The sequence below is a fragment of the Saccostrea cucullata genome, unplaced genomic scaffold, assembly GCF_032062105.1.
Source record: "Saccostrea cucullata isolate Sc308-1 unplaced genomic scaffold, CSIRO_AGI_Scuc_v1 ctg304, whole genome shotgun sequence".
In the NCBI taxonomy this organism is placed as follows: domain Eukaryota; kingdom Metazoa; phylum Mollusca; class Bivalvia; order Ostreida; family Ostreidae; genus Saccostrea; species Saccostrea cuccullata.
The window spans coordinates 614,870-639,492 of NW_026935438.1; the positions used below are offsets into that span (position 1 = coordinate 614,870).

At 33.3% G+C, this 24,623-nt stretch overlaps 1 protein-coding gene across 1 annotated transcript; it reads right to left on the reverse strand.

Annotated features, from left to right (window-relative positions):
- Positions 1 to 1,645: 1,645 nt before the first annotated feature.
- LOC134242837 (uncharacterized) lies at positions 1,646 to 24,623 on the reverse strand. The gene is made up of 5 exons (XM_062724972.1): positions 24,006 to 24,623; positions 10,032 to 10,187; positions 4,424 to 4,568; positions 2,489 to 2,671; positions 1,646 to 2,136 (listed from the first exon to the last, which is right to left on the reverse strand). Exons 1-5 carry the CDS (start codon positions 24,542 to 24,544, stop codon positions 1,930 to 1,932), a joined length of 1,230 nt encoding a protein of 409 aa, XP_062580956.1. The 5' UTR covers positions 24,545 to 24,623; the 3' UTR covers positions 1,646 to 1,929.

Sequence of the window (24,623 nt, forward strand, 5' to 3'; positions counted from 1 at the left end):
TTTTAGTGAGTGTCAAACTTAGCATGTTTTTGTCGAATCTCGCTCAAACTATTGCGTACAAAAGACCTAACTGTGAGAAAAAGACAAAGTTGACAATCAAAGAAAAATAGACGATCGTGTTACAAAATTTGATGGCATAAATTCGTCAGGTGTTTTAACCAGATTTGTGGGATCGATGAAGGCTCAAGAGAAGTTAAGTTTCGTGTGCTTTATATTTTCTCGTAAAATCCAAAATGGCGGCAGCGCAGTTGTAGCCCCACTGTACCTCCACACATTCTCAAATTTTAATGCATGGAAAATAAATAAGATTTAACATGTCTGTGTAACTTATATTCATTTTTTGGATTCAAAAATCAAAAGCAGCAGTGAGTTTTGGGGCACCAAAGTTGAATTGATATGAAAAAATACGCACAGAATCAAGTCGGGGGCAAGATTTAGTACATTTTATATGTAAACGGAAAGAGTCCTATTACTCAAAATATATTGGATGAAAACTGCATTAATATTCTTCAGTTTAATACTGTACATGTTTTATTTCAAACAATGGAGAGCTACATAAAAGATAGAAAATCTAGCCGTATCATGTAAATAAAAATCTTAAATGAATGTCGATGACAGCATAACTGGACATATACCGTGCTCGTAAATAAACCATACAATGAATAATGGAATTGCTAAAAAACAGTATCATAGACATACTCTACTTCTTTTCATATTTAAATTTTCTTTGAAATATTTTTTCAAATAAGCCCTTGGCAGCACTTTTACGATCGTCTCATACAGATAGAAAACGCAACTTTTCAGTATCCTAAACATTCTATATTCTGACGTCACTTTCAGAGTTATTCATCATTAAAAATTATAAAGTGACATCAAAATATGTGTATATTTTTCTGATCTTTCCAATGATATCAAACTCATTAATTTCCATACAACGGTTAATTTTTTATCAAACAGTTGCCAGAACTTTTGAAATGTCCCTCGTATGTTCACATCGCTAAAAATTGCTATTGGCATACCTTGTTAAAGATGTAGGTATCAATCTCATCAACTCTGTAAAAAAATTCCAATGGTGAACACAGCGAAAACATGGACCCCTGGAAACCAGGGTCATATTTTACAAGAGAACTTAATGACTAAGACTGAATTTCAATTTCGGGGATAACTTTTATTTGCGTAATTTGAAAATTTGTTAGAATTTTTTAAAAATAGAAATATATTTTTGTGCAAACAATATTTACCTGAAACATCAATTTTGCAAAATTTTACAATCGGCTTGAATTTGTGGTTTTCATAAGTTCTTTTGTAAAATGTGCCCAGTTGGTTGAGGTCCCTATAGGAATAGTAAGCACACCCTGTCCATGTGTCACTCTGAGCCTTATGAACAGAGAGATGGAGTAATCCGTAGTCAAGTGTAGAAACAATGACCTATCTGTTGGCATGAAAGGGGCAAATTGCAACCCAAACAATAGGATATACACCAGTATATGCTAACAAGCTCATTAAAATGACATAGAATTGAAAGTGATTATAACACAACTTATGATAAGTAAAAGTCGTGATCACCTGTGGGTATCAAACAATGAGTTGGATTTTGGAACCACTTCATTTTGCACAATCTAACATTGAAGAAATAACAAAAAGATCATGTGACATGTCATTTATTATCTTTTACTCGTAGTATGTACATGCTATAGTCCAGTCAATTTACCATTCAGCTTCAAAGTAATTACAACGGAATATTTTTGTCAAGCAAAAACTCTTTTGAATGCAGAAGTACATATGTTGAAAATCTAACAAATGGGAAAGCTTTATTTTCTGACTACATAAATTAGATTTCTTTAGGAAAATCATAAGTGTTAAAGCAAACATATATGTGGGAACAGAGGGATGATAAACCTTAGTAACTCAAAAGGCAAAATGTTGATGTTACTGTTCCTGATATGCAAGCAAACTTCTAACTCTGCAGAGCAAACCAAGATTAAACATTGTATCCAAAATTTCTTCTCGATCTTTTCTAACCAAAAAGTTGTAAGGCTTTGAGTAATGAATGTTACTTCTCTTCTCTTCCGCCTTTGTACCCTTTAACAAGCATTTATAATGCCCTTTGGCCCATTCCAAACGTGTGAAAATGATCTGCAATATAGATATAACCATATTATATTTCTTTTATAGTGGTAATGTAAAAAAATATTTTAAATGGACTGAATTCTATATGTTTCATACACTGGCAGCATAAGCACTGTTTATTTGCTGGTTAAAAATTATTTTTAGATACAATTTCAATTACAATAGTGAAAAACTGTAAAAATTTTTTACATTTCCAACAGTGAAATATGGTAATTTATATAAATAAAAGTGATGTTTTCACAGTTATTTTCACAGTGTGAAAATAACAAATGTGATCTACAAAGTGTGAGGATAAAAATTCACAGGAAAAACATCTCTCTATTTTCCTTCCTTTCACAAAAAGTGCTAAAGTACTAACCATGGTCTTAATACAAATTATTCCTAAATTTGTAGACCTTAAAACAGACTTCATAGATTCCACTAAAAGCTCTCCCCCATGCTGTCCTAATAACCTCTCTACAGATTGCCCTGAAAACTTCAAGTTTCTGATATTAAAATCAGTGGTAGTTTTTTCATCATCTGCAAGCGACCATGTCTTCAACTGAAATTATATTTTTAGTGTGCTTACTTTCAAAATATTGATGACAACATAGCTCTACTGATTTGTACTAAAAAGTAAGGAAAATTAAGAGGCCCATGGGTTTTATAGCTCACCTGAGTATCACATAACTTTCAACTGAATAAAAAACTTAATTATTTTAAGGAAGAAAATACATTTACTTCTCAGAAACCTTGAATTACTCTATGGTCATGAAATACAAGGGTCACTTGAAATTTTCATTTAATAATTCTGTACAATTATCATGTCATCAATGATATCATGAATAGAATTTCAGATTTCTTCACATAATCAGCCCATGTGTCTTTATGTACTTGGTGCAATTTAATTATGCATACTTTTAAATATAATCTCTGATATGAGCAGTTATAAACTGCAAATTGATTCTTGAAGAAGATTTTTTAAAAGAATTTTTCCTTTATATTTCTATGTAAAACTCTGATCGCCCATTGTGGCCCCAACTTACCCCCAAGGGTCCATCTTCCCAAGTCAAGAGTTTCTGATCCGCTCCGCGGATGCCAGGGATCATGATTTGAACAAATTTGAATCTACATTACATAATTAAGCTTTCACATAAGTTTCAACACTTCTGGTCCAGTGGTTTCTTAGAAGAAAATTTTTTTCCCTATATATTCCTATGTACAAATCTGATCGCCCATTGTGGCCCCATCCTACCCCTGGGGGTCATGATTTGAACAAAACATGAATCTACATTAGGTAATTATGAAGCTTTCACTTAAGATTCCATTCTTCTGGTCCAGTTATTCTTGAGAAGAAAATTTTATAGATTTTTTCCAATATATTCCTATGTAAAATTTGACTGCCCATTGTGGCCCAACCCTACCCCCGGGGGTCATGATTTGAACAAATATGAATCTACATTAGGTGATGATATAAATAATTCAAATAAGTTTCAACTCTTCTGGTCCAATGGTTCTGGAGAAGATTTTTAAAGATTTTATCCTATATAATCCTATGTAAAACTTTGAGCACCCACTGTGGCCTCACCCTACCCCCAGGGGTCAAGATTTGAACAAAATTGAATCTACATTTGGTAATAAAGCATTCAAATAAGTTTCAACTCTACTGGTGCAGTGGTTCTTGAGAAGAAGATTTTTAAAGATTTTTTTCCTCTCTACCTTTAGGAGCTTTAGCTTTAACGAAGCTTACTGAAAAACCTTAGGGGCAATAACTGTCATAAGGGCTCGATAAAATCCTTTCGCAGTGAATAGATTGGAAAATCACTTTAGTGAATAGAAGACATTAGTTAAAGTTATGTGTCGCTGCGACTCACCGTTTTGGAGGAGTATAGTGATAACAAGGTTTATCGTGCAAGGGGCAATAACTTACATATCTAAAATGCTGTCAAATTTAAAGTCTCTAAATTTGTGGTTCAAAAGTTATTGAAAAGGTTGAATTTTATAACAGAATGAGAGAAGGTCAAACAGGACAAAAACAATATGCCCCTGATGTTCCATCTCCAGGCATAAAAACAGACTTGAAAAGTTCTTGAAATTGTTGCATTTTTAATACAAATTGAACATTTCTGAATGTGCTACAGTATATAGATTTATACATTAAAGTTGCTTAGCTATGAGCTTGATTTAGTATATGTGTTCTTCTGTAGAATGCGCTAAATAGAATACACAGCTAAAAGTAATACATGTACGCTTACAGTATACATATTCAAAATTTTAATCATTAACAGATACCACTTTGAACTTTCATACCAACCTCTCTAGTATCTACTGTCACAAGAGATACTGTTTTTTCTGATTCATCAAAAAAATCTCCCTGCAAGATGTATCTTAGATCTGGAACACTAGTAGTTTCTTTTCCACAAAGCCTCATTTGCACTTTTTGCAAAGCATCTCCTGTCCTGCAAAAATTGACTAAACTCACTTACTTCATTACAAAAAAGAGGCAGTAAATCTTTAATATGAATTTTTGAAAAAACAAGAGGCCCATCAGGCCATGGGCCACATCGCTCAACTGAGCACTGTGGCTAGGAAAAAGAAGAAATTGATTTATTATTGAAAAGTTTAAATGCAGAGGTAGTCCCATGACCAATCATGGCTTTGCTATTCTTGAAAAGAAGATTTTTAAAGAATTTTCCTATATATATTTCTATGTAAAACTTTGATCAGCCATTTTTGCCCAGCCCTTCCCCCGGGGGTCATGATTTGAACAAACATGAATCTACACAACCTGAGGATGCTTCCATATAAATATGACCAATTATGGCTTTGCAATTTTTGGGAAAAAGATTTTTTAAAAAAATTCCTATGTAAAACTTTGGTTGGCCATTTTGGCCCAGCCCTACCCACAGGGGTCATGATTTGTACAAATTTGAATCTACACTACCTGAGGATGCTTCCAAATAAATATGACCAGTTATGGCTTTGCTATTCTTGAGAAGAAGATTTTTAAAGAATTTTCCTCTATATTTCTATGTAAAACTTTGGTCGGCCATTATTTGTGGCCCCGCCCTATCCCTGGGGGTCATGATTTGAACAAACTTTAATCTACACTACCTGAGGATACTTCCATATAAATATAATCAATCATGGCTTTGCTATTCTTGAGAAGAAGATTTTTAAAGAATTGTCCTATATATTCTACGTAAAATATATATATGATTTGAACAAACTTTCATCTACACTACCTGAGGATGCTTCCATATATATATGATCAATTATTGCTTTGCTATTCTTGAGAAGAAGATTTTTAAAGAATTTTCCTATATATTTCCATGTAAAACTTTTGGTCGGCCATTGTGGCCCCGCCCTACCCATGGGGGGTCATGACTTGAACAAACTTTATTCTACACTACCTGAGGATGCTTCCATATAAATATGATCAATTATGGCTTTGCTATTCTTGAGAAGAAGATTTTTAAAAGAATTTTCCTATATATTTCTATGTAAAACTTTGGCCGGTCATTGTGGCCCTGCCCTACCCCCAGGGGTCATGATTTGTACAAACTTGAATCTACACTACCTGGGGATACTTCCATATAAATATGATCAATTATGGATTTGCTATTCTTGAGAAGAAGATTTTTAAAGAATTTTCCTACATATTTCTATGTAAAACTTTGGTTAACAATTGTGGCCTCGCCCTACCCCTGGGGTTTATGATTTGCACAAACTTGAATCTACACTACCTGAGGATGCTTCCATACAAATATGAACAATTAGGGCTTTGCTATTCTTGAGAAGAAGATTTTTAAAGAATTTTCCTATATATTTCTATGTAAAACTTTGGTCGGCCATTGTGGCCCCGCCCTACCCCCGGGGGTCATGATTTGAACAAACTTGAATCTACAATACCTGAGGATGTTTCCCCATAAGTTTCATCTTTCCTGGCGCAGTGGTTCTTGAGAAGAAGATTTTTAAAACATACCACCAAATTTTCATTAATTCCCAATTATCTCCCCTTGAATGAGAGCATGGCCCTTCATTTGAACAAAAATGAATCCCCTTCACCCAAGGATGCTTTGTGGCAAGTTTGATTGAAATTGGCCCAGCGGTTCTTGAGAAGAAGTCGAAAATGTGAAGAGTTTACAGACGGACGACGGACAAAATGTGATCAGAAAAGCTCACTTGAGCTTTCAGCTCAGGTGAGCTAAAAAACTTGATATTAATGGGCTTGAAAATAATGGTATAACATTTCATAACTAGAGGCCCATGGGCCACATCGCTCACCTGAGTAACTTTTGTGATGCAGTTCTTTACCAGATTTCCCCTCTTCTTATATCTATTGTGGCCCCGTAACCCCCTCCCCACTACCCCCGTCTTGATTTTAATAATTTAGAATCTACACTACCCAAGGATGCCTCCACCTAAGTTTCAGCTTTCCTGGCCCAATGGTTCTTGAGAAGAAAATTTTTCCTGTATATTTCTATATAAAAATTGGATTTCCTATTGTGGCCCTGCCCTACCCCCAGGGGTCATGATTTTAACAATTTAGAATCTACACTACCCCAGGATGATTTCACGTATGTTTCAGTTATCTTCGCCCACTGGTTCTTGATTTTTAAAGATTATTCCTATGTATTTCTATGTAAAATTTGGATTTCCTTTTGTGGCCCTGCCTTACCCCCGAGGGTCATGATTTTTACAATTTAGATTCTTCACTTCCCCAGGATGCTTCCACATTAATTTCAGCTTTTCTGGCCCAGTGGTTCTTGAGAAGAAGATTTTTAAAGATTTTTCCTATATATTTCTATGTAAAACTTGAATTTCTTATTGTGGCCCCGCCCTACCCCCGGGGGTCATGATTTTTATAATTTAGATTCTTCACTACCCCAGAATGCTTCCACATTAATATCAGCTTTTCTCACCCACTGGTAATTGAGAAGAAGATTTTTAAACATTTTTTTCTATACATTTCTATGTAAAACTTGGATTTCCTACTGTGGCCCCTCCCTACCCCCGGGGGTCATGATTTTAACAATTTAGAATGTACACTATCCCTGGATGCTTCTTCATAAGTTTCAGCTTTTCTGGCCCAGTGGTTCTTGAGAAGAAGATTTTTAAACATTTTTCCTATATATTTCTATGTAAAACTTGGATTTCCTATTGTGGCCCCGCCCTACCCCCGGGGGTCACGATTTTTATTATTTAGAATCTACACTACCTCAGGATGCTTTCACATAAGTTTCAGCTTTTCTGGCCCAGTGGTTCTTGAGAAGAAGATTTTTTAATGATCCCACCCTATTTTTGTCTTTTCTTGATTATCTCCCCTTGGAAGGGGACCTGGCACTTTATTTTAACAATTTAAACTCCCCATCCCCCAAGGATGCTTTGTACCAAGTTTGGTTAAAATTGGCCCTGTGGTTCTTGAGAAGAAGTTGAAAATGTGAAAAGTTTACAGACGGACGGACGGACAGACGGACAGACTACGGACAAAATGTGATCAGAAAAGCTCACTTGAGCCTTCGGCTCAGGTGAGCTAAAAACCATAAATAGTGAATATATTTATCAAGATGTAGAAAGAATTATACTCACCGTCAATAGAAACGCAATTTGAGGAAATATAGGCATCACATCCGGTAAAGAAAGAAGGATTTTTTCCCGGCCCTTTTGTACAATAATTATGATTAACAGTTTCAAAACCTTGGAAACCCCAAATATTGTTAAAATTTCATTAAAAATGGAAAATTTTGAATTCTGTGAAGAGGGCTAAAAAGCAACTTCCGGTTATGGAAAGAAATCCATTCAACTGTTAAATAACTGATTTGGCAAAGTAAAAGATATCCTAACTGTTTTGGTACATAGTTATGACCTGTATATAATTTTCATCCTAAAATTAGGGTGTTGCGTTTCTATTGACGGTGAGTATAGTTGTGGTAATTGATTTATTTGTGAAATGTTTGATGGAAATTTCCAGATTATCACAGCACTGAACTTGAAGTACAATAAAAAATGTATTGAAAATAAAGTTGCTTACATGTATAGAAAAAAAATTGAATAACGAATATGTTATTGTTCAAGTAAAGCAGCAGAACACATGCATACATTCCAAGTTAATTTTCACATTTACTAAAGCTGTTCAAATTGGTGCTCTGATCGATAAAATTTTGGGTTTTTTTTACCAATACACTGTAGTACTAGTATGTATAACACAAAAGTGAAATAAAATGGAAGGTGTGAAAAACAAATTTATACAAAACAAACAAACAAAGCAAAACACCCCCCCCAAAAAAAGAAAACAAAAACCAAATGGGGAATATATCTACTTCTGTTCCTACAGTCACTGAAGGATATGAACGAGGACAGTTTATTTTATTTCTTCTTGCTATATGTATACATTGTAAGACTTTCATGAACTCTCATGCAGTACAAATTACTACGATATATTGGAATTGCTCTGTCACCAATGGCAAAAACTCAATTATCTGCACTTGTTTGGGATTTCAACTATTTGAATAAATAACTATTGTGCAAACCTGTACTCAGATAACAGGTAATTACAGATAAATTATTTGCACTGGTTGAGGCCAAGCTTAAAAAATTCTTTGTTTTGCAGTTGCCGACCTATAATTTTTTGAGTGGGTAGGTAGGTAGGCAGGCATTCTTTTTTTTTTGATTAAGTTTTTTTGGATATTTGTTAGATAACACATAATAGAGCTTTCATAGACCTACTTAACAAGAAAAATCTTCACTCTTGTATAAACCACAGATTGATAAAAACTAAAATTAGTTTTAATATAATGAAAATTTTAAAAAAATGTATTAAAAATTGGCCAAAAAAAGTTTCGTTCGGATGCATTTTCAATGGGTCGGTAGGCAACTGCAAACAAATAAATTTATATTTTAGACCTGAGAAAGATTTTTTGTTCAGGGCAAAACTACAGGTAAAAATTCAGGTAAAAATATAGGTCATAAGTAAATTCACTCATCACCACTTTCAGAGGACTCTGACTGATCTAAAGCTGCTTTATAATGTTTTTTGGTATGAAAATATTCAAAACAATCTAACACACACAGTGCTACATCACATCGTTAACAAAAGAAAGATGTCTGGATAAAATGTGATCAGAAAAGCTCACTTGAACTTTGAGCTCAGGTGAGCTGAAAAGTAACAAGAGACCCATGGGTCATATCGCTCACCTGAGAAGCTTTGACCATTCCGTTCTTTACCAGATTTCCCCCTTGTAATACATATTAAGACCCCACCCTACTCAACTGATCATAATTTAGACAACTTGAAATCTACACTACCATAGGATGCTTTGATTCCCCATTGTGGCCCCGCCCTATCCCCGGGGGTCATGATTTTAACAATTTAGAATCTACACTACCCCAGGATGCTTCCACATAAGTTTCAGCTTTTCTGGCCCAGTGGTTCTTGAGAAGAAGATTTTTTACTGACCCCACCCTATTTTTGTCTTTTCTTGATTATCTCCCCTTGCTAGGAGACTTGGCTCTTTATCTTAACAACTTAAATTCCCCTTTACCCAAGGATGCTTTGTACCAAGTTTGGTCAAAATTGGCCCAGTGGTTCTTGAGAAGTCGAAAATGTGAAAAGTTTACAGACGGACAGACAGACAGCTAGACAGGCGGATGGACGGACAACAGACAAAATGTGATCAGAAAAGCTCACTTGAGCCTTTGGCTCAGGGGTGAGCTAATAAAAACTGACTACTGCGTCTGCTTTTACTTTGGGAATACATAATTATGATTGTTAGTCAGTGAATCTTATTCAAACAATGTAGTGATCCGATCAATAACATTTTTTGAAGAAATCAAGACTATGTATCGTATGAAGAAATCAAGATTAATATGTATCATATGAACTTGCTGAAAGCAGAAGGGCAGGCATAAAATAAACTCACCTAGGGCTCATCAGGAATATCTTGCTGAAGAATGTTAGAAGCTGACGGAATTCCCCTTCCACTCCATTTCTTCTTGAAGAATTTAATTCTTTTATTAGGTCAGAATAATACTGAATATATTCTGAAATCCCAGTAAACCAAATGCTATAAAGGTCCCTATAAAATTAAAAATTATTTAACATGGTTACATAAATACAGTTTAAAATGCAAGATTCAATTTCCTTGTGTTAAAAAGAAATTGAAGATATATATTAGTTTTCTACTTGTCTATATTTCTCAGGCCTGTCCTCATCTATTCAAATAGTGCCGCATGTCTAATTTTATTGCCTTTTTAATAAAATTTTTTTTTTAATGCAGCATTATTTTATTAAGGAAAAAAAATTAGTTGGGCTTCTCATTTTAGAATTTTTAATGTTTAGTCTTTGAAACATTTGTAAGGAAGATCAATACAATGTCAATCATTTGTAGTACCTAGATATAAATTACAAGTGGTCAAGATGGCGGGAAATGTTTCTGAGCTGGTTGTCTGTATAAGTATACAGACGTGTTCTGAAGTTGTTCTTTCCTGAAATTTCAGAGGAAGGTTTTCAGATGGGTATATCATATCGGAACTTGACTCGCGTATATGTTTGCCATATTTTACTGAGTATTTAAAGTAATTTGTTAAAAAATAAAGCCTCCCACATCATTTTTATTTACAGTAAAAAAGGAAAATAAAGTGCACCACCATGTTGTATAAGCCCAATCAAATATTGTTCAATTTAAAAAAAAAACAAACAAACAAATTAGAGTGCAAGGAAGAAAATCGTGTCATCCTTTGTACTAGGGATGGGTATCGCAAAAATTTCGTATCGCGATATATCACAATTTTTTCCCACAATATCACAATAATATCATGATATTTTTAAAAGCAGTTTTTACAATGATTTTATATTTTTCTAAAAAATATGCTAGAAAAACAAAATTTTACTTTCTCGAAATATTTATGTACATAGAATCAATTATGTTTGGACGGTAAGATGCCGTTCTTTTCACTTTTCACAACATTTTTTTATACTTTCTGTAATTGTAATTTGAAAGATTGAACAAATAAATGAATGATTTCTGGACTTTATAACATGTACCTAAAGACCGGTATTTAGGTCTCTGTATCACGATACGTATCACACAACACGATAAAATCGCACATCCCTACTTTGTACAGTGATTTTTACATTCCTAATGTTTGATATGTATTTCATATCATGTAGTAATTAATTAGAACAAATAATACTTTATATATATCTCATTGGTAAAAATTTTCATGTTTATTCATAACTGAAATGTTGCTCTGATGCAACCCCATACGGGTTGTTGTTAAATGTTTGAGAAGCCGATTCGGAATATCTAATTTTAATTAGATTGACCATTGGTCTATTTGAAACTTCATTCCCCATGACTTATTTACTTAAAAACATGCTGACAATAAACAAATAAGGGAGTTATAATTCACATGCCATTGACAAATCCTGCAGCACTTCATATGAATGATAGGGAAGGTAAATTTTTCTTTATAAATCTAAGGCCAACATTTTTTTATATGCTGTTTTACGGGACCGCCGACCCTAATTTGGGCTAAAATGAAATACAAGAGGCCCATGGGCCACATCGCTCACCTGAGAATCCTTGACCATTCTGTTTTTTACCAGACTTCCCCCTTGTAATACATAATGCATCCCCACTCTACCCAACTGATCATAATTAAGATATTTTGAAATCTACACTACCAAAGGATCCTTTCATGTGCACATAAGTTTCAGCTTTTCGGAGGAGTCACGTGACAATTGACCATGGCGGTCATGCTTTGCTAGTGGGAAGAAAAAATAGATCAAAATCGGAGTTAAAAGTGTCAAAGTGCCGAAAAAAGGGTTATAACAGGCCGGTTAGTTAGATTTGAGAACAAAGACCGTTTACTAAAACAGCAGAGAAAAAAGAAAGATGAAGGGGTTATTCTACCTTTCTATATCACACCCCAGTCACCAGTTCAAGTTAAGGTTTCGTCAAAGGTCAACATGTCTAAAAAATCATTTTGACAATAGCTCCAAAACTATGCGTGGTATATAGTCAAAACGTTTACAGTTTTTAAATATATAACTGATTAATAGATAGAAAGTATTACTGGATAACAAATACTTTTTAAAAGATTTTTTGAGAAAAATTGTATCAGAAAAAATGTGCATATTTAAAAAAAAATGCACCTGCTTAATTCTGTCCTTTTTGTGAAAACCAACATTGTAGAAATAATATATGTTCATCACTGAAGGGCAAGTTGAGCGTGAATGGTCTCTGAAAGCCTGTTATTGAAAGCATGACGTGTATAAAGACAAGACCCCTATAGAATCCGCCATTTGCAGTGTACTTTCACTTTCAAGTCTTAACATTTGGACAAAATAAACAGGGAAAACAACTTTCCACAGGCTATCCAAGTCCAACTTGCTTTTCATTGATAAACATATTTTGTTTCTGCAATGATGGTTTTCACTAAAAGCACGGAATTAATCAGGTGTATTTTTTTGAAAATATATGCATTTTTGAGAAGACTTTTTCTCAATTAATATTATTCCAAGTATTTTTTTTATCAATTGACACTTTCTATCTGTTAATCAATAAAAAATTTATAAACTGTAAAAGTTTTAACTTTATACCTTACATAGTTTTGGGGCTATTGTAAAATCAAATTTTTGGACATGTTGACCTTTGACGAAACCTTAATGAAACTCGCAGAAAACTGGTTGAACTCAACAGCAAATATTGGAGCGAAAATATCAAAACGAGAGTTGTGGGGGACAAATTGGTTTTCCCGAATGGGTCTGTTTACAGAGATAAAGTGAAGACACCAAACGCCGAGGAAATTCTACAACTTGACCAGAAAGAACAACAGAAACTAGAGGAAATTGAAGTTAAACGCTCTAACACTCACACAGAATCAGGAAACCAAATTAGCGCTGCTGCAGTTGAGGTAGAGACTTATGCAAAAGTTCGGAACTTTTATAAGAAAATTTCCATGGATCCAGTTTATGGGCGTGCAAATCACAATATACTGGTTTACCGTTTTAAAGACAATTCTGGGACTATACATGACGGATACTGTGACGACGGCGAATTTGGAGCTGGAAGGAAAATGCTAAAAATTCTGCAAAATGAAAACTTTACAAATGTATCCGTTGTGATATCGCGCATGATGGGAAAACATCTTGGTCCGAAACGCTTCGACATAATGGAGAAAGCGTTGTTTGACGCCCTCAAAGAACTTCGATAGGCTAAAAGTGTCGTGCAACATTTTTCTTTTCTTGAACATTTTGTGGTATAACTAGTTTTTTTTTGCTTTTTTCTTTTTCCCGGATTGAATAGCTCTGTTCTGAACAGGTTTCTTTTTTTATAGTGTATATTCCGGAAAAAAGAAAATTATGTTTGTTTTTGATTTTTCAATTACCGACCAAAGAAGTATGTCCGGTATTACATCGGCACAGAATTTGAGGTAAACAAAATAAAAATGAACACTCCGACTATTGATCTATTAAACTCTTTCAACTATGCATTTGTAATTTATGCAAAGAGTTTGTTTCGTACATGTATATACCTTTTTCTTTTGTTTATATATTCTTTTTTCAGTTTTGTTTACATTTTTGAGTGAGTGTGAAAGTGTGTCTGTGAGAGAATACAACAGTCATGTAGTCAAAAATCTCGTAAATGGATGTATGGATGGGTGTGTGAGTGCTAAATATCCATTGTAATTTTGCTGTTATTTTAATTTGATTCTGTTTGTAATACAATGGATAATAAAAAAAAAATTAAAAAAAAAAGTTTCAGCTTTTCTGGCCAAGTGGCTCTTGAGAAGAAGATTTTCAAAGATTTTCCCTATATATTTCGATGTAAAACTTTGATTCCCAATTGTGGCCCCACCCTTCCCCCGGGGGTCATGCATGATTTGATTAATTTAGAATCTACACTACCCCAGCATGCTTCCACATAAGTTTCAGCTTTTCTGGCCCAGTGGCTCTTGAGAAGAAGATTTTTCCTATATATTTCTATGTAAAACTTTGATTCCCCATTGTGGCCCCGCCCTTCCCCCGGGGGTCATGATTTTAACAATTTAGAATCTACACTATACCAGGATGCTTCCACATAAGTTTCAGCTTTTCTGGCCCAGTAGTTCTTGAGAAGAAGATTTTTTAATGACCCCACCCTATTTTTGTCTTTTCTTGATTATCTCCCCTTGTGAGAGGACTTGGCCCTTTATTTTAACAATTTATATTCCCCTTTACCCAAGGATGCTTTGTACCAAGTTTGGTCAAAATTGGTCCAGTGGTTCTTGAGAAGAAGTCGAAAATGTGAAAAGTTTAAAGACGGACAGACAGACAGACGGACAGACAGACAGCTAGACGGACAGACGGACGGCGGACAAAATGTGATCAGAAAAGCTCACTTGAGCCTTCGGCTCAGGTGAGCTAAAAAATAAAAGTCTCTTCTTCAAGTTTTACTTTTGTTTCTCCCACCGATAGCTTATTTATAGTCACTGAAAAAATAAAAGAAACGTCAACAAAATTTTTACAAGCCTTTCAAAACGTGAACTGTCATTGGCTAAGGTAAATATATCCATCCAATCACAGTTGACAAAACTAATGAGCATGAATGTGAAGCGTAACAGTTAGCGGCAAAATGTCAGAATCGTATTGTTTAATATATTTTTAAAAAGTGTTTTGTCATTTATCAGAAAAAAGTATTAATTTCAGATTTACTTTTAATGAAAGATAGAATAAATTAGACGAAAAATTAATCTTGATCAAATGTTATGCGGAGGGCCACGTGGAAATTGAGGTTCTGTCAACCCCTTGTTTTGAGAGGTTTTAAGCAGTCTTCACAACAATTTTTTTTCAGCACATGCCCTTTGGGCATGTATACCTATCATTTTAACCCAGCCCATTCAAATTTGTACATGCCCAACTCTAAATTCTTTGAAATACCAGTTATAATTGTGCAACAAACAAAAATTAAGGTTTTTATGTTATAAACTTTAAAGACATGTTTCTGATTTTTAAATTCTCTCATTCTCAAGCTCTCTCTCAATCTCTCAATCTTAAGTTCAAATTGTTTTCAGAGTCGTAAATCAACCATGGCCTGCCTTTCTGCCATTTTCTACGCGATTTTGTTCACAACTTTTGACTCGCATGCTGGTCGTTTTTGGACTGGTTTATTTCAGAAATGGGATATCTTGACTGCAGCCCACTGCACGTGATATCAATAAACATATCATAATTTAGCAAGAAACATCGAGAAAACAAATCGGTTATATCAAACACTTTAATGATTACGACTGACAATCATTTGACAGGTTGTACCGATAATGTAAATTAAGACGAATGTAGACTGGCAATTCATATTAAGACATTACATAGCAAGTTTACGCGAGTAACTGGGGTATGACAGAAGAAATAGCAAGTAAACATCGCGAATCGAAAGAAAATTAACACCTGCCCTTCGGGCATGTAATTTGAGAATTTTCACATGCCCGCTGGTAAATTTACCAGGTCCGGGGCATCGGGCACCCAGGTTATTTCGAAGACTGTTTAAGTATGTATTATCTTTGACAATTGTTCCAAAGCATTAAAATACAGCTTGAAGATTGTTCTGAAACTTATTTTTATGACAATAATGTTTTCATTTACATGTAACGACTGAACAGAACAGTGTAGAAAGTGGCGTGACTGAGGAAATTCGAGTCACAACTTTCACTCGTTAATATCATTTAATCACACATATTACGATTCAAAATGGAATTTTGCTTGTTATGTAACAAATTAATATACATCAGCGTGGTGATAACAGCTTTCTTTGTTAAAAAAAAAAATACCAATAGGGAAAAACAAAGCTGCAGATGATACGTCCATATAAATATTGAACCTGTTTTTTTTTATTCAAAAGTTGTGGATTAGAACATGTAGAACAAGTTTTAACAAATATTCGAATTCTGCAGTAAACAGAGTAATTGTCATTGCCTATTTTACATGTATATACTTATGGTAAATCAGGGGTTCAAAATTTTTTTTGTCATGGTCAAGTCCAGGACTTAAAGAGTAAATTTTAGGCAAGTCCGAGGAAGAAATTTGAAAGTCCATATTAACCTATACATCATTAAATTTATGTTACTTATAATTTATTTTCATTTGTTGCATTGAATGAATAAAGACTATATGTATTAATATATGTTTTATTTTTCCTCCATAAACTGTCATATAGTCATACATGAGTATTTCAAAAGTACCAGACTGATAGATTATTGGTACATTAAAATAACTTTTACAAATACTCACTACTGAAAAACTAATAGACTAATTGCCGTTTGTCATATAGGAGGAAACATGAGGAATTGCGTAAAAGCAAGAATCTAACCGCAACGGAAAATAAAAAGACGGATTGTATTTTCGAAACGTTCGTAATGTTTTATGGGTATTTTAACGACCACAAACCCACATTTTTACGTAATACATTTGAGAATTTGCTTTATTTTTAGCTTTACGATCATTTTTTTAACTTAAAAAAAAAGATAAACAAAAAACATAGCCAAGTCCCAGGACTTTGGCGAATTCTAAATGCCGAGTCCGGATCCGGAATTTGTTAGTCCGGGACGTCGGGCTTAAGGAATTTTGAACCCCTGGTAAATACATGTATTTTCTACAATCATGTACGTTGAAAGTTGTAGCATTGAGGCAATTTGAATATGTTTTCAAGAGAAAGATATGTTTTATCCACCTATATATTAATCTGAATTGCATTGAAAAAGATACACAGATTTTATTTTGATTAGTCTCACTTGTGAAATAATTTAACTGATCAATTAAAAGCCTCACTGTATTCTTGCCATATGATCATGATGATAGCTACTCATAAATCCTCAAATCTTATTATTTATTGAATACCAAAAAATATATATATATGATAAAATTGTTTTGCATGCATTAATTTTTCCAAATAACACCCTTTTCTGACAAATTAAGATAATAAAACAATTCCATTCTTAATTTAAAAAATAAAAAAATTGTTACATTTTTTTGTTTTATTTTTATCTCTCTGACCGACTGCTTGAATTTGAAGGTTTTATTTTTAATTTTATTTCGACCCCCCGACTCAATTTTTTTAAGAAAATTCCCGTAAAACAGTAAATAAAAAAATGTTGGCCTAATTAATCTTAACATGCTATTTAAGGTAAAGATCCATACCATCCTATAGATATAACGGAGCTACAGATTTTGTTGAAACTTTTCAGAATCTTAACTGAGTATTTGTCCTTTCCAGATCAGTGTAAATTTTGGGGTCAACAGGGCCTCCTTTTGAAATGATTGTTACTAAAAATAGACATTGTCTCGTGAAATGACGGAAATGCAGTTATTAAAATATTTATTCTAGCTTTCTAAAATTAAAAGCAAAAGAATTTTTTTAAACATATGAATTATAGAGAAAATATGCTTGTTCAAATGTTTAATTATTTTTTTAATCTGCTGATCCACCTAATATTACTTTCTAGGGCGAATTAAACATATTTAGCTCAAAATTATAAAGTTCATTACTAGTAAAAATAAATTGCTGCTTGATATTCTGACTACAGATTTCTTTTTAAAATTAACACGTTATTTTCCAATGTTCTCTCCCTTATATGGCATAAAAATTAAGTGGGGCAGCGGGCATCAAACAAGAAAATTTCACATTTTAAAACCAAATTTGCTGAAAAATGATAATTTGAAAATTTTTTTTAACATCTATACTTTTAGGATTTGGGTGTAAAAATCGCTTTAAATATTTGAAACTATCGATAATAGAACAGTAATAAGTATGGTTTAAATCATAAGTTGAATATTTAATGCATAGACGGCCAAAAATTCGTTTTCACGATTCACAAGCATAATAGTAATCGGGTTCAATCTTCGGAATATTCTATAAACCGTTAATGCGCATGTGTGACGTTGTGACGGAAGTGAAAGAAGAAAATACTTTCAGTTTCAACATGGGTAGTTTGGATGCGATTTAGTTGATTAAAAATTTAGAGAAGTGGCACGTTTTACTACTTTTTGTGTCTATGTAATACATTCTCGCTATTCATAGATACAAATAAGTGGTTTGTTTGCCACATCTTTTTAACGTCTGGTTTCTGATCTCAGGAAATGCTCGGACCTGTCCAAGTAAGGTTCAACGTTGTTTATCATGTTTTTATTCATATACCATATAAAATAGATCAAATTAATGTACGCGGAGATGAATATGTTCAGTGTTTCCACTTTGTAATATTTGTTTGTTTAAAACACCGTGCTTACAGGCGATCATATCCTTGGAAGGCAGAGATCCCCTTCTTAAGCAGGTCCAGTCCAAAGACTATTTCTACCTACGTAGGTATTAATAGCTACCTAGGTATTTAAAGCTACCAAAAGTAGCTATTTTTACCTACTTTATATAATTTCTGCATTTTGCGACCAAAAGACCAAACGGCGCAACATGGTGAATACCATATTTTTTTGATACGGTCACACTAATGATGAATACGACAAAATTTTGGCCAAAAATGATTACTTCCTAATCGGCAATTTTACATTAGTTTCTATGCAAAATTGATAATATACGAAGTTTTCATTTTTTGGCCAAATTTTTGTCATATTCATCATCAGTGTGACTGTATGAAATTTTGTGCTCACCATGTAAAACATTTGACCACAAAATGCAAGTAAAGCAGAAAGTAGGTAAAAATAGCTACTTTGGGTAGCTTTAAATACCTAGGTAGCTATTAGTACCTACGTAGGTAGAAATAGTCTTTGGACTGGACCTGTTAAGCTAGGGACACTCTAGCACTGAATGATCGAGGTTTTCCGTACATTACTCAAATTAATTCGTTTAATAAATTCAAGCTCCATAGTTGATGACTAGAATTGCATTGAGAGCATCATTACTAAACCTATGTCATTTAATTGGTAAAATGTGAAGTAATTTATGTATTTTTAAAATCAATTAGGTTTTATAAATATATGAAAGAGTTCATAATTAAAAGGGTTAAGTAAGTCAAACAATAAAAAAATAGTTGTTTTATGTACTCTGACCGAGCTGTCAAAATCACCCTAACACAATAATTTTTGTCAGCACTTATATTTTTTTTCTCGTTTCCATAGTATAATTTCTATAGGATGCTTTTTGATTGAAATTTTCATGGCGGATCTAGTGGTGAGTGTGTGTGTTCCCATGGACATTGCAGAATTATTAAATGTACATACTTAACCTAGCAGTACAATTATTCTCTGCCATCCTTGGACTTTTAGTAAGACGTAGTATTCTCGGCACTAGTGTCTTTCAAATGGCAAATAAATTTTCATTGGTTAAAAAATTAATAACATCAGGTACTTTTAATCATTGTTGACAATCATTAGACAACTTACCAGTAATCTTACTTTCTTATATGTCCTGAATTTCTATCCCGGCCACATATATTTCAACGATGAATGAAAGCTGTGTAAATTTTAGAGGCTAAATACATAACATCAAGAATATCCTGCCTTACTGAAAGTCCTAAGATAACAGTGAATTTTACTAAAAGTGACCTTGGATGGCAGGACCCCTCCTTGGCAAAACTGATCTATGCAAAATTGGTATGAAAAGTCATTGGTATGATGCTTTAAAAGTCAACAACTCCCTGAGTAAATAGAATGTTCTATGTTAAAGTGATATTTTGATATGGATCCAGTGAGCATTTGTTCCATGAGTTTTGACACAGATTCTCGAACCTGAAATTGTCTGAGCTGATGAACATCATTACAGGTACTGAATATTTAATTTGTATGTATACTTGTATATTAAAAGTACCTGAGGAATAATACATGCATTATGAACTTGGTCTAGTTTAAAAAAAAAACTCTTTTCTGTTGCTCTGTGCCTAAAATAAAAACATTTAATCAAGACATCCAAGATGGTTCAATTTGACTTGTATTGGAGTTTAGGCAGTTCAATTATACTTCTTTAAAATTGTATTCTAATAATGAAATAAAAAAAAAAGATTTTTTTCTTCTCCAGCTTTTTATCATGCTACATGACACAGCACAAAGTCCTAACTCATAAGTTTGGGAAGTACTCTTCATTCATTTGGGGGAAAATGGTTTGATACAAGTTTTGCATGCTGGTCCAATACATTATCTGGCTTTTTGGAACTGTGTTGCTTAGTGCATATTGATGTTAAAATAGATAAATGTGTAGGTGTATAATATTATTAAGCTCAATATGATATCAAAAACTATTTATGTAGGAAAAGAAAGAACTGAATAATCACTGGGAAAGTTATGCTATTTTTTTTTAAACAAGTATCTTGATAAACCAAGTTTAACATCAACAAAAAAAAAAACTTATATAATTGTCTCCCCTTTCACTGAAAGTGGGGATACTAAATTTAGGTCTGTGCATCTGTCCGTGTGTCTTTCTGTCTGTCTGTAACACTTTCAAGAAGCCTTTGCATTGAAATTTTACACAGCAACTCTCTGTGGTTCGAGGGAGACCCTTATTGATTTTGTGATCAAAGGGTCAAGGTAATTATGCAATAAATTCTGTATGTTGGAAAATTGATTTGTTTTTGAAAAAAAAAACACTGTCATAACTTTTATGAGACAGTATTAATAATTTTTCATTCAAATAAAAAGCTAAAATCTTGACATAAATCCATAAAATCTAAACTGAAACTGGTTATCTTTGTTTTTAATGATTAATGCATGATTAAACCACGCACGAACAACCTAATTGTATATTTATAACATTGTAAGCACTCGGCTTAACTAACAGAGTTGATTTTGTGAATTGTCTGATTGAAATTTTATCCTTTTCCTTATTCCTTTTTATATCACCCTCTATGATCTCATAGGCATTCCTATTTATCATCTTATACATGTATTCCCTTCTTTGTTACTGTCATATTGTTATTTGTGGGTTTAAATCTAACTATCATTACAGTAATCATGGTAATGCATAAAATTGCACATTATCTTATTAGCGACTGATATCTATTGCTATACTATTCACAGGTGCTTGAAGACAGAAATATCCCCTCCCCATGGGATATAGACCCCTTGGTCTGGTCGACGTATGTTTTTCTCATTTATTATACATATTGTATATACCGTAGATGAGAAATATGTAATTTTATCATCAATTTGGAAATTGGCTCTAGCAAACATATAACAAGAGGCCCAAAAGGTTATGTACTATGTACAAGTTTATAAGCAAACGATAATGACTTTCGACAAAAGAGAACCATTTATTTGTTACTCTGTATTTTTTCAACTTCCAGAGAATCGAACCCAGGACACCTGTCAGTATAATGACATGTGCAGCAATACACTACATTGTATACCCAAAGCACTACAAATGATAGCTAAAGATTATTGTCACTAGCTTTAAAACATTTTTCCAAATTTTCAGCATATATCACATATTATGTGTATTAAGGAATTTTTTTGTCAATGTATCCCCCCCTTTCCTACTTAAGGTGGAATATTTTTCTGAAGAGAGAAATGATAAGAGAGATAACTTTCTTCAGACATTTTGTCATGAATTCAGTAAATTTTCATGTCAGAGTTTACAAGTTTCATTCATGGGAACCATTATTATAGTCAACTCAATCAAACTTATTTTGGTACAAATGTTGATTTATAGTTTCTATTGCTAGTATGTACATTAATTATTTATAATAATTTACTTAAAACATTTATACTCAGTTCCTTTAAACAGTGTAAATTGTGAAATCTCTATCTCTTAAAGTATAATTCTTTTAATTGTACAGAAATTTCAGATGCAGTATTGTTTATAAACATTTAATTAATATTTTGTTTTATTAAAAAATATTTTCAAGGGCGATAATGGAACGATAACTCTTGTTTGTGGATGGGTGTTATTTTACATGCACAGAAAACAATTTGTAATTGTGATTTAAAAAGCAGCGCTTCAGTATGTTTTCTAATGGGAATTAGATAGGTATGAGAGTAAATATTATTTTTATATATACCTCATATTTTTAATTTAATTGTGAGATAGAAAAAAATAAATCTTTCTATTTACCATATCAAATTTTCTTCGCATCATGATTTGACATATTATTCATTTCTGAAAAAGTAAGCAACGCTTCATACTTCAAACTATTTTCCATTTGAATTTAATGCTACAGTTGTTGCTGAAAATCAATGTCTGGATTTTTAAAAAATAAGTCGGGAAATTTGGAGCAGAGGGATATTGCCCCTTAAATGAAATATTCTGGGTTTTTTTTTTATCAATAATTATTTTATGTTTCAGTGCAAGGATATACCAAATAACAGAGCATTAATATTTGTGCAGTAACTGTTTTATGTATGATATATACATTGAAAAAAAAAAGTTTTCCATAATTTTTTTTCAAAATCCTGAGTCAATCCCCAGGGGACGATATTTTAATTCAAACAATCGAGAAGAGAAAAACGACATATAAAAATCGGAATATTGAAGCAAAGTAGTTAGGTACCTGAATACTTTCAGAGCCGTACGTGGTTCGAAAATGGTTATGTACTAAGCCTCTGTACAAACATGTAAGCAAACGATAATGACTTTCGACAAGAGAACCATTTATTTGTTACTCTGTATTTCTTCAACTTACAGAGACAAAAAACGACCTGATTGTCGAAGTCTTTTAGTTATCTTGTACTCGAGACAATGAATCTTCCATGCCATCTTAATCTTTGTTGTACTTTCGGTTTGACGAATCATCTAAATTTAAACTCTCCTTCGATCATGCATCCCGGAAAATAACTGAACATCGTATATTTATGCCTTTTATTTGGAAATTAATTTACCTTTTTTTACGGTAAGTGAAATCGACGTCAGGCATTTTTGATAGAATAAGCGTCGGGCGCGTTTGACGTAATAACGTCACAAACGAGAATAACGTCACATAACGTTATTTTACGTGGTATGGATCTTTACCTTAAACGTAACAAAATCAAATTCAAAAGTACAAAATTATTTACTGATTATACTTATGGGTGAATTTTTTGTTCTTGTTCAATCTTATTTTACATTTACATTTTATGGTAATAGCTAGGGTAGAAAATTTGGTCTTTTTTTCTCTCTTTTTTTTTTTGGATCAGGATAGTCCGATTCAACAAGAGATATATCTATTCAAATCTTAATTTGGCACACTGGTTATTCTCCAGAAAAAATTTTTTTAAAGATTTTTTTTCTCATTAATCCCATAACAAATTTTGACCCCATATGGTCAGGTCCAGTCCAAAGACTATTCCTACCTACGTAGCTATTAATAGCTACGTAGGTATTTAAACCTACCCAAAGTAGCTATTTTTACCTACTTTTTGTATTATCTGCATTTTGTGGCCAAAAGACCAAACGGTGCAACGTGCTGAATACCACATATTTTGATACAGTCACACTGATGATGAATACAACAAAATTTTGGTCAAAAAATGATTACTTCCTGAATCGGCAATTTTACATTAGTTTCTATGCAAAATTGATAATATATGAAGTAATCATTTTTTGGCCAAATTTCTGTCATATCCATCACCAGTGTGAAGGTATCAAGAAATTTGGAGCTCACCGTGTTGCACCGTTCCTGTGTTTGGCCACAAAATGCATGCAAGTATAAAGCAGAAAGTAGGTAAAAATAGCTACTTTGGATAGGTTTAAATACCTACGTAGCTATTAATAGCTACATAGGCAGAAATAGTCTTTGGATTGGACCTGATTGTGGCCAAACCTTAGCTCCAAGAACAGGCATTCTAAATTTTACAAATTAAATCAAATGGGTTATTTCTTTGTTTATGTCAAGTCATAAATCAGTGAAGTCATCTCAACAAGTTATAAGAAGTCATGACTAAAATCAATCTTATCAACTCAAGGGACCAATATGTTCCAAACTGGTAAATGAAAACATACCGGGATAGATTATCCAATGATCCAATTTTCAATGACATTTCCTCTCTAACTTTTGCTATTGCTTGCCCACATTTTTGGGATTCTTCTTTAACATCCGCCCAATCCAAGTCTTCCATGTCAAATTCTTCATCAACATCTAAGATATGCAAGCATTTCTTCGTTGATTCAATCAGAATTTCCTTTATCTTAACAAGTTTAGTCCAAAACGTGGCATTGTTTACTGCTGACGAACACATCTTTTCCTGGGCTGATTTATATAACTCAGACAATTCTGTTGCTTTTACATCATAAAAGATTCCAAACGATTCTAACTGAAGAGTATTCCAGTTTGAAACTTGATCTCCATCATAACTCCCAAGTTTCAGTAGGGAAGTGGACATGGTGGAGCTGGAGCTAGTCGAGCTAGAACTGGAACTTTCGTCGCTTTCATTACTTAGAGGGCTTTTGCTTGATGCTTTTCTTTTTCGCGTTTGTGGTACAGATGAGAGTGAGAATGGTGGTGGTAAACTGGAGCCAGAAGCTTTAGATGACGCTTCCATTGTTCATGTTGTTATCTCAGTTACAATTCAAGATTTCTACTTTCGACTTCTATACATCACCGGTGAGGGCGCTGCGAAT

Bases quoted from the DNA above. Each gene is read 5' to 3' on its own strand.
- LOC134242837 (XM_062724972.1), bottom strand. From the start codon at position 24,544: ATGGAAGCGTCATCTAAAGCTTCTGGCTCCAGTTTACCACCACCATTC. The intron at 10,188-24,005 runs GTATGTTTTCAT...TTAATTTTATAG, and splicing joins TCATTGGATAATCTATCCCG to GGACCTTTATAGCATTTGGT. The intron at 4,569-10,031 runs GTGAGTTTATTT...CAATTTTTGCAG, and splicing joins ATATTCCTGATGAGCCCTAG to GACAGGAGATGCTTTGCAAA.